The sequence below is a fragment of the Ambystoma mexicanum genome, chromosome 6q, assembly GCF_040938575.1.
Source record: "Ambystoma mexicanum isolate Mex_15411 chromosome 6q, UKY_AmexF1_1, whole genome shotgun sequence".
In the NCBI taxonomy this organism is placed as follows: Eukaryota; Metazoa; Chordata; class Amphibia; order Caudata; family Ambystomatidae; genus Ambystoma; species Ambystoma mexicanum.
Genome location: NC_090937.1, coordinates 780,962,514 through 780,980,248, shown reverse-complemented (window position 1 = coordinate 780,980,248; position 17,735 = coordinate 780,962,514). Strand labels below are relative to the sequence as shown.

Here is a 17,735-nt window from a genome sequence, read left to right as displayed (position 1 = left end):
GGTGAGAATATTCCCTGGTTGGCGCCATTCTTTTTATTTAGGAGGCAACAGGGAGCCTCGACCTGTTGTCTCCCCACCCCGCAACCCCTCCAAACCAAACAAAACCTCTCCCCCATCCCCTTCCTCCCTCCACAGTTACCTGTCGGACTGGAGCTTTGAGCTCTGGTCTGCCGCAACACCTGCTTGGCCGCCGCCATAGAAATGGAAAAGGGGGCTTAGTTTCTTTTGGCTTTCACCCCCCGGTTGTGGCAGGGGTGGGGGGGCTGGGCAGACATGATCGTTAATGAACCGCAGCCCTCACCGAGGCCCAGCGATATGTCCGCCCCCCTGCCGGGGCTTGAAAGCCTTATGTATGCAATTTCAATTAAATACATTCAAGGAAGCCACATTTTTCCAATTCAATTTCTGAACATTTAAACTAGTTTGTCACGATAATGGGTAGCCCCCTGCCACTTTCCTCACAGTGTCCTGTTGAAATATTCTATATCGATCGGATAAAATAATATCTAATATATGTTACATAAATTCATTAAACCAAGTCTCTCTAATACAAATCAAGTCAGCTTGGTTGAGGGTAATAGCGTTAAAAATGTACCCTGCATGTACCACTTCGGATCTGGCATTAACTAATAAACATCTTATGTTTTCTTTATATAGTACTAGCTGTCTCCCTGATGTGGGCTTAAGTGGGATTGTGATCAAGTTTTTAGGTCCCACTGTTCTCCTCAAAGTATAATGAGGCTATCTGAACTTCCATATTAGAACCGGGATGTTTTATGTACTTCCCATGCACATTTTAGCAATTGATGACTTAGAATAAAGAAATGTTATTTTATATGAATTTTATAAAGCACAGCAAATTGCCCGAAGGTGTCATGACGCTACCGAGAAGGCTGTTACTGCTAGTGTTTGTCCTTTACAACGAGAACCGCTGATGACTCACACAAATAGGTACGTTTTAAGATGTTTCCTGAAGGAGGAGAGATTGGTCGTATTGCCAAGTGAAGCTGGAAGTGAGTTCCAAATTATTGATGCCTGGACTAAGAAAGTACTGCCACCCTGCCTTTCTTTCTGATATTTTGGGAAAATTAGTTTCCTTTCAAGTGCAGATCCCAGGGAACGGCTGGGTGTGTAGAGAGCAACTTTAGATGATACCAAAGTAGCTGTTGGATGGTGGAGAGTTTTATGAACAATACACATCTTTTAAAAATAATCTGCTTCTCGACTGCCAACCAGTAAAGGGATCGCAGTGTTGAACTGATATGATCATGTTTCTTAAGTTTCATTATTTATCTAGTTGTTGAATTTTGCACTCTCTGAAGTCGGATGGTAGCATGTTTTGGGAGTCCACAATAACAGCCATTTCCATAATCCAAAAGGTAGGAGAAGAAGGAGTTTATGACCATTACCGGGTGAGGGAAGGAAAGGAACTGAAGGATATATCTGATTTTTCATAGTAACATGAAGCAGGTTTTAGTTACTGAGGAGGTTTGGCTCTTTAAAATGAGCTCATGATCAAGGTGGATACCTAAATTCTTAACAACAGGGTTAGGGGTTCAGGCATGTACCAAAGGAGTTGGACAACAGGAGGTTGTCCAAGTGTTAGGTTTTTCATTTACCAGCAACATTTCTGTTTTGCAGGGGTAGACCTTTAGGGAGTTAGATTCCATGCAATCTTAATAGAGAGTAGGCTGTATTTTATTTTTTCTGATGCAGTCATATTACCCCCTTTAAATCTACCACAAGCTGGGTACCATCTGCGTAGTTAAAAAAGGAGACTCTGGTTTCACATAAACGTACGGAAGAAGAGATTAAAAAGAATGGGGAAAAGGGCTGAACCATGTGGGACACCACATTGCAGGGGTAACCTTGAGATAAGTAGGGGCCCAGACTGACTTGTTGGGAATGATTGGTGAGAAAAGACTGGATCTATTTAAGGACTGTGCCTGTAAGGCCAAAAGGATTAATCTGTCAGTTAAGATTTGGTGGTCAATGGTATCAAATAAAGCTGACAAATCAACAAGAGATAACTTGTGTTATCTCTGTCCATACACTCTCTCAGGTGATCCAGAACTGAGATAGAGACTAGTTTGGTGCTTCTTGAAGGTCTAAAACCCATCTAGACATAGTCCAGGATATTCAAATTTTCTGAAACTTCCTGGATCTGGCTAACTACTATTATTTCGATAGGTACCTCTGTCAATTTCAGTACATCTGGTGGTTATCCTCACTTGCCAAACTGCAGCTTTCCTGACTTTGGTGTGACTTGGTGCATTTGAACGCTGTTGTGTTCTCCAGTCAGGCAGTCAGAGATGCGCGTGAAGATGAAACCGCTGTGGTCCTAGTGCTGCACTCCTTGATTCCTCTCCAGGCTGCCAAACTGCAGCTTTCCAGACTTTGCTGCAACCTAAGCACATTTGAATGATTAAAGATCTTACTGGCCCCAAGATCCTGCTAGACAAATTGGGCCTCTTTCCGACCCTTGGCGTTAACCAAGGCGCTATTAGCGCCTTGGTTGACGCCGGTATTTTTCCAACTCCGCCATGGTGAATGGCGTAATTACCGCCCCATTCCAAGGTTGGCGGGGGCGGTAATTCCCCATTCACCATGGGCCCTTCTCCATTCCCATTTCTGGCCCATAGGGCTCAATGGGAATGGGGAAGGCGCTAATTACGGCACCGTAAATTACGGTGCCGTAATTAGCTCCTAGGTCCCTTTGCGGGTTGGTTTTTTAAGCAGGCGTTAAGTACCAACCGGCAAAGGGAACTCGGAATAGGGCGGTAAGGGTTTAACGGCACTGGTCTCGTTACCAGTAACCGTTAACCCTTACCGTCCTACTCGGAATGACCCCCATTCTATATACTTTTGAGGACTTCTCATGTAGAGGGATCCAGGTTTAAAGGGGAACATATAGCACATAAGTTTATCGCAGCTAAAATGGCTATAGCTTCTTTCTGTGGTAATCATCCACTATTAATTTTTAAAAAAAAGCATATGTGATACAGTGACAATGGATGGTAGGGATAAGAAGGGATATCCAATAAATGTGGAATTATATTGTGAGACATTTCTACAATATATGGGGAATATAACTGGTCACCTTACCTATCCATTTCAATTGAGAGCTCAAAACTTGCTTGAATTGAGTATTCTGGGATTGAAAATAACTGTCTACATGAAAAAGTAATTTCAACAATTGGGTCTTGTAATATCTGTGGACGTATGAAACCCGTATAAGGATAGACGGGGGAGGAGGGTGTAGAATTAGTACTCTTATGATTGATTCTGCATTTTGATATTTTTGTGTAAAGTGTGGTATAGTAATAATACTAATTACATATGGGACTAGGTACTCCTGGCTAAATAATCAGCATATTGCAACTCACAGATGTGTTTGGTGGTCGTATAGAGGTATGCTGCAACTAGAGTGCTTGCAAAACTTCAGGTCGCTCCTAGGTCACCCATTTTGATTTGGGATGGAGGAACTATAGTCCCAATAAAGTACTGTCCTACCCCACAATCCAAAGCATGCATGTTGCCATGCCCCTAAAACCAATCCTCATAATACCAATAGAATAAATACCTATCATTCGAACCATAAAGGTCTGTGTTTATTTTTAAATAGATACTATGTGGAAATACTGACACTAAACAGTTGCAAAATAAATGGCTACAGCCTAGATTTGATCTGTTGCTAATATTTCATGTTTAATTCCAGATGTTTTCTTTGGGGGTTTCTGATGTGTTTACAGGTACTAACTAATATATTATTCCCACTGTTATCGGTAAAGAAAAAAAGGGCTAAGTTAAGGACAATTTAGCCTTACCATTCACATTTCATAGATCATTTAACTTTAACAATTAATGAATGATCCATCTACAAGCCGGTCTGCATTGTCAAAATTGTCAATTTAAGGTCATATGTGCTCGTAGCGAAAAGAAAATGAACTTAGGAACCATCCACAAATGATTACAGAGGCATCTAGACTATTGGGAGAGTCATTAAGATGCCATCCATTTGAGCAAACACAAGGCAACATAAAATCAAGTACAGTAACAAAGTAAATATTCAGTTATGCAGATGAGACAGGCAGCACAATACACAATGTCAAAAAATATAACACTTTACAATAAATGGCTCCAGTAAGTTCCATCATTCATCCCAGCCGGGCTTGAAGATTGTAAAATCAAGATCCATCTTGCCTCTCTCAGCAGTAGAAACCTTATTCCTGTCACCGCCCCTTGGTAATGTCATAACATTGTCAATTCCTAAAACATGTAAAACAATATGATTATTACTTAGCTTTATAAGATATATTCCCATTCATGAGGTGTAGCAGATGGAACAAAAGATTACATTAGTTACCCAGTAATGATAGTTCTCCCCATGTAAAGTATTTTCTATAGATCCACACTTTTGAATTTGCTGCCACAAGTGGTACGCCTATGTACTACAAAGCACACGTCATTAGACTATATACATATATTCATAGTACGATAAACTTAATATTAAGAATTTTCGCTTAGTAGAATATGTGCTAGCCCAGGTTTCATATAACCAGAGTATATCCAAAAAGAATACACACCATTGGGGAGAATATCAGTTACTAGTAAGTTTCTTCTGACTCGTGATGCATTCTCTACACATTACTCAAACAGATTGGCAAGTAGTACTCAATGAACAGCAGCAACACAGGACATCTACTGAGAAGCTTAAGAGGTTCTATAAACAAATGTTTTTCCAAATTGGGCCTAATCAATTGAGTTAGGGCACATATCACAGCTGTTGCAGGAAAAGATGTGAAAATATCAGCTCACAATGATGCAGCTATCCATATTAACTACTTATCTCAAATATACAACTACTTTCCAAAATGTGCCATTGTCTTCTTCGATTGCAATGAAATGTGATGGGGCAAAAGATCTGAACTCATCACTCATGCAGGAGATGTGACCAGCCGTTTGCTTCCTGAGGCTGCCTGTTGGCCTTCGTCAAGACAACATGTGTGCTTCAAGCCAACACTAAAATGCTCTAGGAAATAGTTTTACTTGACGTTCTCCAAGTGCTTAATGTTAATAAACAGGGGTCAAGCCAACGGAATGGAGAATAGGTTCACTCAAAAGGACATCGTCCCACCAAACGAGAAGGGAAAGGTCCCCTAGTCCACCACACAGATCACCTTACATAAAACAGGAAAAGGTATAAAATACTGAATTTATTTATTTAAATTTGAATTTTTTAAAATGAGTACTAAATCAGTTAAAGTTCATGTACAATGTACAAGAATGTAACATACAACTGTGCAACACGAATAAAGTGCATAATGTGATAAAGTGTTAGTTTCAATTGTTGACTGCTGCAAAGAATAACACATCACAAAGGAATAAAAAAAAAAATCCCAATAATCCGGAATGTCGATGTGCGGATGCCAGAACGGATGCCCCAAACAAGTGAAGGGGATCACTCTGATGGGGAAACCCTGGTCATCTGAATAAATCTAAATAGAACACAACTGATGTACCAATGAAACGTAAAGCAACCCATGGCTTAATTTTTGCATGTGTGTCTCATTCTTTTGATTTATGCTTTTTACAGTTTCATGTTTGCTATATACTTGGACTGCCACAATTAAATTCTTTTCTTTATCAGTGTTATGGTTTAAATTTCATTGGTACATCAGTTGTGTTCTATTTAGATTTATTCAGATGACCAGGGTTTCCCCATCACAGTGATCCCCTTCACTCGTTTGGGGCATTATACTCCCTCCACAACCAACCTCTAGCGGAAACACTCTTGACTTTTAATTATTCTCCTCCTCTGAACTCTCCATTGAAAACTCTCCCTCTGATCAGTCAATTGTTCAGTTTAACACCTCAGTCCCTCCACCTTCTTCTCCTTCTCTCCCCTCTTCAATGACTGAGAGGCAATTCAGGTAGGACTCTCTTGTCCCTTACCTTGATGATTTGAGGGCCTCTCTCCTGTCTCTTTCCCCTATTCATACCTCTTCTATTGACCGTGCTTTCTCTGACTTTCACTATGCACTTATGACTCCATTTGAATTTGAAGAACACTCTCCTGCTCCCACATTCAAATCTTTCCCTCCCTTTTCACTGCCTTGCATCACCACTGAAATTCTGACCCTCAAAACAAACATGTGCCATGACCTACAACGCTGGCACAAATTAAGAACACCTTCCCTACCCGTAGCCTACAAAAAGTCCTTTCCTGCCCTAACCTCTGCCAAACCCTCGTACTTCACAAACCAAACCTCCTCACTTTCCAATCAATCCCACAAACTTTAATCTTCTTTCCAATCATTGCTCACACCTCCCAAGCCAAATATCCATCGACCTCCCCCCTTCTGCTAATGACTTTGCTCAGTACTTTTCCTCAAAAATGTGTGGCACCAGGGCATACATTAGTATCCAAAAATCACTTTAGCATTAATTAAAAGAATTTTGATTAGCAAACAAACTGTATACGCAATGTTGTACTCATATTTTAAATGTCACCAGAAGTTATTTGCACCCAAAGCATACAACTGGCAACAATACAGCATTTTCGTGTACCGCTGAAGTAAGACATTAGTGAGAGGAGTATCTGTAAAATGTAAAAGTGTAGGGTGCATGAATAGACATAAATAAAGACATATGATAAAAAAGGCTCTGAAAACATTTTTCACTGCAAGGCTCTGTGCAGCTGCGTGCAGTCAGTGTTGCACAGGGCAGTGTCCTTTATATTCTGGAAAGTAGGGAGAAGCTTGGTGAACACAGTAAGGGCCCCATGATGGACCTTTTTTGGTGGTAGCGGAACGGGAGCACATAGTGTAATTGCAAACAAATGTTCGAGTCCGACTAACCCCGTCCAGCCAGGGCAAGGAGATTTTGAGGAAAAGATGCACATCCAGGATAGTAAAGAAACCGAGGTAGAGGATAACATGCTAGAACCTGAGTCATTCCCGGTATTAACCAGGATCTTGAACCTTTTAGACAAAGGTCATGAAAGGACTCATGGGGAACTTCAGGAATTAAGATGTATGATGGTTGAATGCATAGATTGGAAGGTTTCGTACATGCCTTGAGCATGAAAGAAACTCCCCAATCTCCCCTAACGTAAAATATAAGGACTCTCAATCAAGGCTCCCAAACAGGGAACGAACTATGTACCCAGGAAGGAGATGTAACCTTGGAAAATGTGAATGAACTAAAAAGACTGATACTAATTAATCAGGAAAAAATTTAAAAAATGGAAAATCAAAATGAAAATAAATGTGGAAAACTGGAAAATACCACTCTAAGTACCTCAGAGCAGTTGGTAGGGATCAAGCTGGATAGTCCATCGGTACTTTTGGAAGTGATGGAATATGAGGAAGTTAAAATGCAGGATCAGAACAGATAGCTGGGGAAGACTTAACCCAGGAAGACTTGGCTCCTTTCGTGTATGTTATCACACGAAGAGAAAAGAAAATGCGGGCTAGGGCTCTCAAAAGAAGAGCCAAGAGTGAGAAGGGAGCGAACAAAACGGAAGCTAAAAAACTGAAAAATCAACCATCATCGAAGATAAAAAACACCAATATAAATTTTAAAGACATATGTAGTCTATCAGTAGAGGGAGGTCACTTAGACTTTACACAGTTAAACGAAGAAAGCAAAATAGCTTTGGAAGTGAAGGAAGTGGTAGATAGACAGGGATCAACTAAGAAGGATGTCTCAGAAACTATAGAAGGTACCCAACTGGAGACAAATGGCAAGGAATATGGTGAAGCCAAGAACACTCTTTCAGAAGCTATGAACCACAAGGGGGAATGGCAATCTTAAATGTAGATCAACAGAAACAAATAAGAAAAAGATCCCGAAGAAGCTGAATGGAAGCAAATCAGAGGGAGAGAAGGAGGAAAGGGGAATCCAGCAATTTTTCGGTATAAAAAACAAGCCAAAGCCAACTGCTGATAAGATGCAGGAAATTGCAGAGAAGGTACAAGAGGATATAACTGTGCCCCAGGTTGATGAAAGCCTCATTAAATGCAGCAATCTAAGGGCGCGTGAGGAAGTAGAATCTGAGGGAGGGCCTCTGATTGAGGTGACTAACAGTAGTGCTCCATCTATGACACCTAGTGAAGATATCAAAAAAACTGGTCCAAGAGGCACTAATCAAATTACTTGACTTCCCCTCTAAGCACGGACACCTTCTTCTCCCTGGAGCAATGTTATCTGATGAAAAAGGGCTCGAGGGAGAACAGCATAGGTTAATAGTGATTGAGAAAGAAGAAGGGAAAGAAATAGAAAAAAAACAGATTGATCAGAGTTCTAATACTCAAATTAACAATAATGACCATGATATGAGGCAGAGTGTACACAGCCAAGGGCAACCACACAGGAAAGTGGGAGGGATTTGAGAGAGGAACGTAAGGATGGGGGGATACTAATAAATAAACCCCGAACTGAGGGTATGAGCTTTGAAGAGAGGATACGGGAGATAGCCGAAATGTGGAATATAAAGCAGGATCTCGAACAAAATAAAGAACACAACCGAAACAAGGAATGAATGAGGGATAATGAGAGAGGAGAAAATAGGGAGTGGGAGACAGGTGGACATCAGAGGGCCGAGGGACACGATCCAATGCTATCTAGCGCCTGGCCAGGTGACCAAAGTGATTGGAGGGAGCCGAAATTTGCTGATCACCCCAGCGTCATACTAAACTTTATGCTCACAATAGGAGGGCCTCCTTCCTTAAATAGAGGACGGATTCTGTCACTGTTTAATGAGACCCCCAGGCTCTCTTTAATCACTTCTAACAACATTAAGCTTATCGATTACATCCACCCAACAAGATTCGACTGTGTCAGGATTGTATTCTACTCCAGGGATACATATGATCTTGCCCTGACGGAAGGAGTGGCTTTGCAACATTTTGGGTATGATATAGTGAACTTTAGCCTAGGCGCAAGGAAACAACAGAGTGGTGAGAGGGGAGGGCTCCCCAGAGAGATGCAGATGAGAAATGACAGAGAAGGAGCAAGAGCCAAGAATGCTGAGATTCACCCAGATGAGGTGGCGGAGCTGAGATGGTTGGCGTCAACCTTGAGGGAATCCATATCCAAGATCCAAGGCTTGAAAGGCTCAACCTACAGTAGGGTGAAACTTACTCTCGCATGGTGAAATTCGAGGGGATCATGTGCTCTATTGCATTCTTCTAATATGTGTATGGAACTCTTGTCTTATTCGTTCCTATATATTCAAGAAACCTGGGCAGAGAACGCAATTGTTTTGGATGGTTTCACCATTTTTCAGGAACCTGCAACTAAGAAATCAATGGGGAGACCTTCGGGTGGGCTATTAATCGCGATCAAGAATATTACAGCCTTCACAACCCAAAAGGAGTTCCATATAAATAAAGGGTGTTTAGCAGTCCTAGTGAAAATAGATTGTAGGAGATCCCCCATGATCCTATTAATTATAAACATCTACTGGCAACCTGAATGTGACTTAAAGGCAAACATAGATGCAATTGATTCTGTAATACAAGAGTGCCAGGCTACTAATAGGGATCTACATATGATCGTGTCTGGGGATTTCAAAGCTGAAATATGCCTAGATGAAGGCATAAATGATTGCAGGTTTGGTCGACTGATTGGTGAAAGAATCGACCAACGGAAATGTCACCAGGGGGACATATGGGCCCTCTTCCTGGGTGGTTGGGGCATGCAGGGGGTGAATGAACTGCTAGATGACTCCGCGGACAACTCTACATGGTCTAATGGAAGATGGTCATCTACCATAGATTATATTTTTGTCTGTACGCATACATTTGACCTTGTTCACGATTTCGGCCTGTTGGATACGAAGGAAAGCGATCATAGATTGCTTAAAATGTCTCTTTTGGTAGATATGGAGAGGAGAGAGGTAGAAAAATGGGAAACTCAGGTCACAGTGAATGTCCAATTGAACAGAATTGCTTGGCATATTAATAATATTGAGAAGGTTAACATATTTTTCCAGGCTGACTTTGATAATTATGTTTTTGCCGAGAAAAAAAAGATGTATTGTCAGGATTCCTTTGAGAACTATGTTGAATTGATAATCCGAGGAAAGGCCGTAATAAAGGAAAAGGCCAAAGGGGACAAGAGACACAGACATATCTACTCTGTGGAAGTGAAAACACTCAAACAGAGTAGAAATAGCGAAATTCGAGAGTTCCGCAGATGTCACCGATTACCCCCATAGTTGTGGAAGCACGTGATTTCCATGCTATAAAAAATAAATGGAAAAATAAGTTAAGATTTTTGCGGGCAAAGCTCTATCAGGGAGACGCGGAATCTATGTTAAGTGCGGTGTGCAATGTAAATACACGCAGATTTTGGTCCTTGATCAAAAATGATGAGCAGGAACAAATAAAGTCCCAAACCTCTTGTATAAATTCAAATATATGTGAAGGGCATTTTTAGAGTATTTATTGCCCCCCTAGTGTGGTATGGGTTGTTCCGTCAGAGATCGAAAATGCCACATGGAATATTTCGTTCAGTGTAAAAGAAATTGAAGATATCATTGTAAAGAGTTCACCCTCTAGGGCATCTGGACCGAATCTGCTCTGCAACCGGGTCTTGAAGGAGAAACCAAATTTATGGGCCAAAATCCTATTTCTTTTATACAAAGACATTGTTAAGATCCACCTTCTTCCAAACAGCTGGAGAATGTCCTATATTATACCGATCTATAAGAAAGGGGACAGGGCCCTTCCTACTAGCTATAGACCTATTGCCCTGTTGGATGTGGACGACTCCAAAATCTTTGCCAGCCTCGTTCTAGAGCATATTCGGTGCTGGATGGACCAACATAAAATCCTATCGTCCCTGCAGTTTGGTTTTAGAAAAAATGTGGGTACCGATGCTGGTGGCCTGTTAATCAATGTTATGCAAAATGCGGCCTGGACCCCTGCAAATCTCCCCATATATTTAGCATCAATTGATCTTACATCCGCCTTTGATCTAGTGGACAGAACAATTTTGTGGAGCAAACTAGCTAATCTGGGGATGCCTGCTCCGCTTCTTTCAATTGTATATTACATGCACCAAAACTCCAAAGTAAAGGTTCGAATGAGCATGGAGGGAAATTTGTCACAGGAAATCAAAGTAACTAATGGTCTGCGGCAAGGATGCATATACGCCCCGACATTATTCAATCTATATTTTTCTGATTTGGGAGCGTGCTTCAGTACACTGGTTACAAACTCACCTAAAGTGGAGGGCATCAAGGTAAAGTGGACCGCTTATGCTGACGATGTAACTCTGTATGATCACACACCCATTGGTCTGCAACGTTTGCTAACTGCTTTTAAAGAATACATCCTTATAAACGCCCTTAAAATCAACTACTCTAAAACAGTGATATTATGTTTGACGCACAAGAAAAATCAAAAAATAACTGCATTGTTTCTAAATCACGTGAAATTACCAACAAAGTCAGCAATTAGATATTTGGGTTATCCAGTGTTCGGAAATAAGAACAAGGTCAACCTCCGGGCTATACTGGAAGCGAAAATTGCCCCTATGAAAGCACAACTATGTAAAATCGACTCAAAGTATGGAAAATTCTCTCTAATGCCATGTGTGCGTTTGTACAAAAATAGACTAGTGCCCCAATTCTACTATGGCCTGGAACTCGCACCTCGATGGTGCAGAAAGGAGGTGTCGATGTACGAATCCAAAATCCTGAAATCTATGGTCAAGTGCTTGCCGAAGTGTGTACCATTGGCGGTAATAAGATATGAGTTTGGTTTAAACTCAATTAGAAGTACCATCGAATGGCGCAGAATGGTACTAGTCAGGAAACTGCTCACCTGCAAAGACACCACCCTGTAACGCTCACCTGATTTCCGTAGAGGCGCCGGTCTTGACTGGGCGTATACCGTATCTTCAAAGGTGATGTGTAACACACGGCTGGCTCTTTGGGCTGGACCTCTGTGCACTGTATGTCTGCCTCGAAGGGTAAGATGTCTTAGGTAAGTGAACGCCGTGCTCTCCATCTGCCTCGGGGCAGGGTGCTGTAACCAGTTTCTTCACTCGATAAGGGGAGCAGGCCTCTTGACTTCAGAGGACTGCTTTCCGTCGTTTACTGCACAAACGGTAAGTTTCGAGTAATTCTAATGTCTTTAAAGTCTTTAGTAATGATGGTTCTTGTTTTGCAGGGTTCCGGCGATGGCGGATGACGGGCTGAAGTGAGTTGAAGATGGAGCCCGTGTGATGAATAGAAGCGCCTGGAAGCACGTAAGTAAGCGCTTGTTGCCTGCTTCACGATGCGCTCTAACTGTCTTTTTATTTTGCAGGTACAAATTCGGAGCGGCTGCAGGGTGCCGGAATACCCACTGGGTTAGATGTGGAAAGGAGTAATGGCACGTGAGTATTAAAGTTCCCCAATGTCTTTAAACGCACCTTGTTTTGTCTTTCAGATGCGGGATGCAGCGACGAAGGCCTCCGGAGCGTGCGAAGAGTTGGTAAGCTTTTGTCTTTCAGATGCCGGAATGCAGTGTGAAGACCTCCGGAGCGCACGAAGAGTAGGTAAGCCTTTGTCTTTCAGATGCCGGAATGCAGCGCGAGGCGTTGGTGACAGCCGATGGACCAGGTAAGTGAAGAGCTGTCACTGAAGACCGTAATGCTAACCTGTTCTTTCTTGTCTTTATAGGTGTTGCTGAAGACTGGATTCAGGATGGTAAGCCTTTTTCCTTAGGCCCAGGATCAGATGCAGAAGACACAATGGCCCTCATTACGACCCTGGCGGAAATCGAAAAACGATGGCGGAAATGCAATACCGCCATCGAATAGCGCTCGGTGCGACTATGACCCGTCACCGCAAAGTACGAAGCCATTAGCGACACCGTAGTGAACGCCAACGCTAACTGCACCAAGCACGCGCGCGCGCGCCATGCCAAACCGCAAACACCACCATGGTGCAACGGTACGCCAATTCCGACCCTAGCGGACATGTACCTAACGCCATCAGGCACGGCGTAATGTACCATTCCGCCATGGCGAGAAGTACGGCATCGCGAATCAACCGTAAACGGCCCCACTGAGTGCCTGTACACCGCTCCCTGCCCACAAAGTACAACTCCCCGTAGGTGCAATGAAGCCACAATGCAACCATTGAAATGTACAAGTCACCCATGCATGCCAACGAACAAAAGAAACACAAGAGGGGCCAATGGGAGCTGCAGGGCACAGATGGCACGAATACAGAAGCCATCCCAATGGACATGACCACAGTCCCCCACCAAGAAACGCACGCAAACACAGGCACCTGTGACCAGCAATATTCCGAAAACCACATCATTCCACCAGTCCACCTGGCTGACCGGCATCTGTTACACAAAACCCAATCCCCCGCCCCTGAGCATGACAACATTCAAACTGGCATATTGGCAGCCCCCATCCCTGACCTCACTGGGCTTCGTAGGCAAACGCGCACAGCACAGTACCACGCAACTAAACCCCGAAGCTGGAACCCAATGCAGATCTCCTCACAATACATCGCCCCCCAAATAGGCATATGCCACATCACTTGCAAAGAAAAACGCTACACGGGCCAAATCAGAATAGAAATTTTATGCACATCAAAATCACCAAGCCCATACAGCCATCAGGCCATGAACTCCAAAACACAAATCACCATTGTGGGCTGCTTCCGCAAGAAATGACCAGCCACTACCTGTGTGTCGCCGTGTTCCCCCATGGTACACAGAGCCACATTCACGTACGAAAAGGCAACATGGAAGCGCACAGAACCGCAGGGCCGTCCCAATGGGGAGGCACTAGTCCAGCTGAAAGGCCGAAATGTTGCTCCGAGCCACCAGTACTGCGTAAGGGCATGTGGCCCATTGGCGATCGTCCCATAAGATCGTAATGCTGCTCCACTGATTAACACGAAGCAGCAGGTGTCGGGAGTAAATTCCATCTGCAGGAGTGGCATACAGATGGCAGTGGCAAAAGGGGAGGAGATACCTGTCAACCAAAAGAAAAGAAAAAGAACAGAATGGCCATCAGAACTACATACCAACAACTCACTTCAATGATCACACGAAATCCACAGCCATATGCATGCTAGCCCACTCCAAAGGAACATCACCACCCCAAAACCACTTGCGACTCATAACCATCTATATCGAGGTGCAAACACCATCACAAACGAGTGTCTGAGGGCGCCTCGAGACAGGGAGGGCTCAACAAGGCCAGATGGACGATGGTCCCACTATGGCAGCCCTGCATCACATAGCGTAGGGGAGGCGGATAGATCCCAAGAAGCCCTGTACATGGCAAACTCTGTATCAAATCACCTGCCCATGCATCCATCCATCATTCCCTCATCCCGGGATCAAAATGCCTGAATAATTACTCACATAACATTAGAAACATCCATTGAGTCTGTGCGTTATGCAGCCTGCTAAATCCACAGTGCCCCAGCCCGTAATTCCAGTGTTGTGAAGTAACATGTATTTGGGAACGGACGGCCTCATCGCCCACGTAGCTATTGCGCATCCCAAACTATTCATATCAATCATTGCTCCCTCGCCATGGGCCCTGTCTCAAGGACATAGAACAATAGAACGTTACATTTGCAGTCAGACCTGTGGGCATCTCCTCGCCGCTAGCTGGAAACCGAAAGCGCCGCCCTTCGAATTCCTCATTTGCAACATCACGTCGAAAAGGCATCTGTGGCCGTTTGAAATCACTAATTATTCCATCGAGTGCGGCTGTGTGTGAAAATGGCAACTGCCTTCACCCACGAATGGGACGCCCCGCCCGTCGTTGCAACTCGGTACAGTGATGCATGAGGGCCCACCGTTACTCGAGTACTACGTCCCACTGACCCCTCACAAGTCTGTTCGCGACTGCACAGATAGTATGTGAAACAATGGGACCACAGCAGAATGAACATATCAACCAATCTTACACGGCCATCGGGTACAAATACATGATTGCAATAGCAAGATACAATTCCCCGAATTGCAGCGTTGTGCGCGGGACGTGCTCGGCCAAAGGGGAGAGCAGTTTGCACAGGTGGAATCAATCACCACAGGTGGAGGCCATACAGCCTGAAAACACATAAATTGCACAGCCAGTCTCCTCCCACAACCACACCGAAATGCTACCGGCAGGACTCGCGATGTTGGCCCTGGGGGACCTGATAGCACTGCAAGTGCTCCGACTCCAAGAAGTAGACGAACACCAACTACAACCAGCCGCACGGAGGAGACGCAGGAGGAGGAGGAGGCTAAGGCAGGGCCAGCAAGGCCCACCAGCACAGCCACTACCACCACGCAGGCAGCCCGCAATTCCACGCCTCCGAGCACATCCGTTCAACCTCACTGATGAGCAGATCCACACCCTCTACCGTCTGGACCGGGACACCATAGCCGCCATTGTGGACATGACACAGGCTGACCTTGTCAGCATGATAGATAGCCCAACCGCCATCCCACCCCTACTGAAGGTGGTGTCTGTACTCCACTTCCTGGCCACAGGCACCTACCAGCACACAGTCGGACAGTTGCATGGCATTTCTCAGCCACTGTTCTCACGGACACTATTGCAAGTGCTCGATGCCCTCCTGAAGCACGCAGACGACTACATCTCTCTACCACGCTCGGAGCAGGAAATAACCAACACAAAAGTGGGATTCCATGCACTTGCCGGCATACCGGGTTGCATTGGTGCCATCGACTGCACCCATGTTGAATTGGTCGTCCCACATGCCATGGAGGCCCAGTACCGCAACCGAAAACAATTTCATTCCCTGAATGTACAGATGGTGTGTGACTCCAACAGGATCATTACACATTGTTGTGCCCGATTCCCTGGATCAACCCATGATTCTATGGTCTTGAGGAACTCTACAATACCACGCTACATGGAGCGACACGCAGGGAACAGATCCTGGCTACTCGGTGAGTCTCATTACATGCATGATGATGTGGGGTATGTGAATTGTCAATGACCTGCCAGGAAGGGGGGGGGGGGGTGTGCGTACGTATCAATGGCATTCCACATCATACGTTTCTCGTCCACATACAGGTGATGCTGGATATCCACTGAAGAGATGGCTCCTCACACCAGTCCGGAACCCACGGGACCAGCATGAGGAGGACTACAACCATGCCCACTCACGTACCCGTGTAGTCATTGAACAGGCATTCGGCCTACTGAAGACCCGTTTCCGCTGCCTCAGCAGGTCTGGCGGGGCACTCCTGTACCGCCATGAGAAGGTTGCAAAGATGGTGATGGCATGTGTCATGCTCCACAACATGTGCGTACGTAGAAATGTGCCCATGCCCCCTGACGCTGAACTGCAAGCACCTGATGATGGTCATGATGAGGGTGGGGATGTGGCAGCACCTCATGGAGTCTGCGAGGCACCGGAGGCCCGTGACATTCGTCAGCATCTCATTGATGTATGCTTCTAGCACTCACGCCTGGTGGCTGATACATGGACACGGGACTCGTGGCACTGCGTGTGTCTGGGACATGCACAATATGGACTGTACGCCTATGATGGCCTAGTACACAAAGATCAATGTCCACACTTCTCATTGGTTGATCGTGCACTTTTTATGGCATATGTGATATCATGTTGAACACCCTATCGACCCGCCACCCAAGTGAGCCCAACACACCCCCTCCACCCTCCTACCTCCCCCCCGAACACCAGTGTCCAAAGATGCTCATTGTCAGTGGGCTGTCGCTATTGCATGCCCCCTCTGCGGGTATCAGGGGCACCCCTGCCTGTGGAGCGCAGGTTCCTTCCAGATCTACGTTGGGGGCTGCCCTGGACGGAACTTGCAACGGATGATGTGTCTGCCTGCTCACGTCCATGCATGTCCCTAAGGGTTTGCGAGAGCTCAGTGAGCACACGGCGCACTGCGGCAAGTTCGGCACATACGTCTTTGGACGTCGCATGCAGTTCCCCCCTCAGGCTCTCGGTGCTTCTCTCAATTTGTGCCCTTAGCGTCTCTGTACCTCTCTCCATTTCTGCCCTAAGTGTCTCAGTTGATGTTTCTATGTCTGCCTTAGTGCCCCCACATTCATCGGCATGGTCCTTGAGGAGTGTGGCCAGTTGCTGCTGTTGTTCGATCAACTGGTCGAGGGACTGTTGCCTCTGCTGGGCCATGGCCATTTGCGGGGGTGTCACAGAGGGGCTGTTGTCCTCATGTTGCCTTGCCACAGGGCTTGTGGGGGATGGCCAGTCGTCGTCTTGTGGGTGCCCCTGCGTGGTATCCTCATGTTGTACGGGATGGGACAGACAGGGGGATTGGGACAGGTCATGGATGGATCTGACTTCGGCATCCCCGTTTTCTGTGTCCGAGCATGCTGCCATCAATGGGGTGTCACCTATGGTGCTGCTGCCACCAGAGGCAGTGCCTTCTGTGGCATCCATTGGGGGGACCTGTGGTGGTGGTGTTGTGGGCATGCTGGCTGCTGGGGTGCCTGTTGATGTTCCCTCCTCTGTGCTGCCACCTGATTTGTGCTGCTGCCGTGTCTTGATGCGTGCAGCTGAGGTGGAGGGTCTCTGGCCGTTGGTCTTGGCCCTCTTTGCAGGTGTGCTGGTAGGGGTGTCCTGTAGCTCGTCGTTTGGATCGGACCCTGTGGTGGAGTAAAGGAGGGCGAGGGTTATTGATGGGTCAGTGGGAATTGGAATGGCATTGTATCACATGCATTGGGGTGGTACCTGAGGGTGATTTGGGTCG

At 45.2% G+C, this 17,735-nt stretch overlaps 1 protein-coding gene across 1 annotated transcript in view; it reads right to left on the bottom strand.

Moving 5' to 3' along the window:
* The window catches only part of RBM46 (RNA binding motif protein 46), a 1,126,957-nt gene that overhangs the window by 104,987 nt on the left and 1,004,235 nt on the right, over positions 1-17,735 (bottom strand). The window contains exon 5 of the mRNA XM_069631315.1: positions 4,130-4,269. Within this exon, the coding sequence (XP_069487416.1) occupies positions 4,154-4,269 (116 nt within the window). The 3' untranslated portion in view covers positions 4,130-4,153. The remainder of the gene's footprint in view (positions 1-4,129; positions 4,270-17,735) is intronic.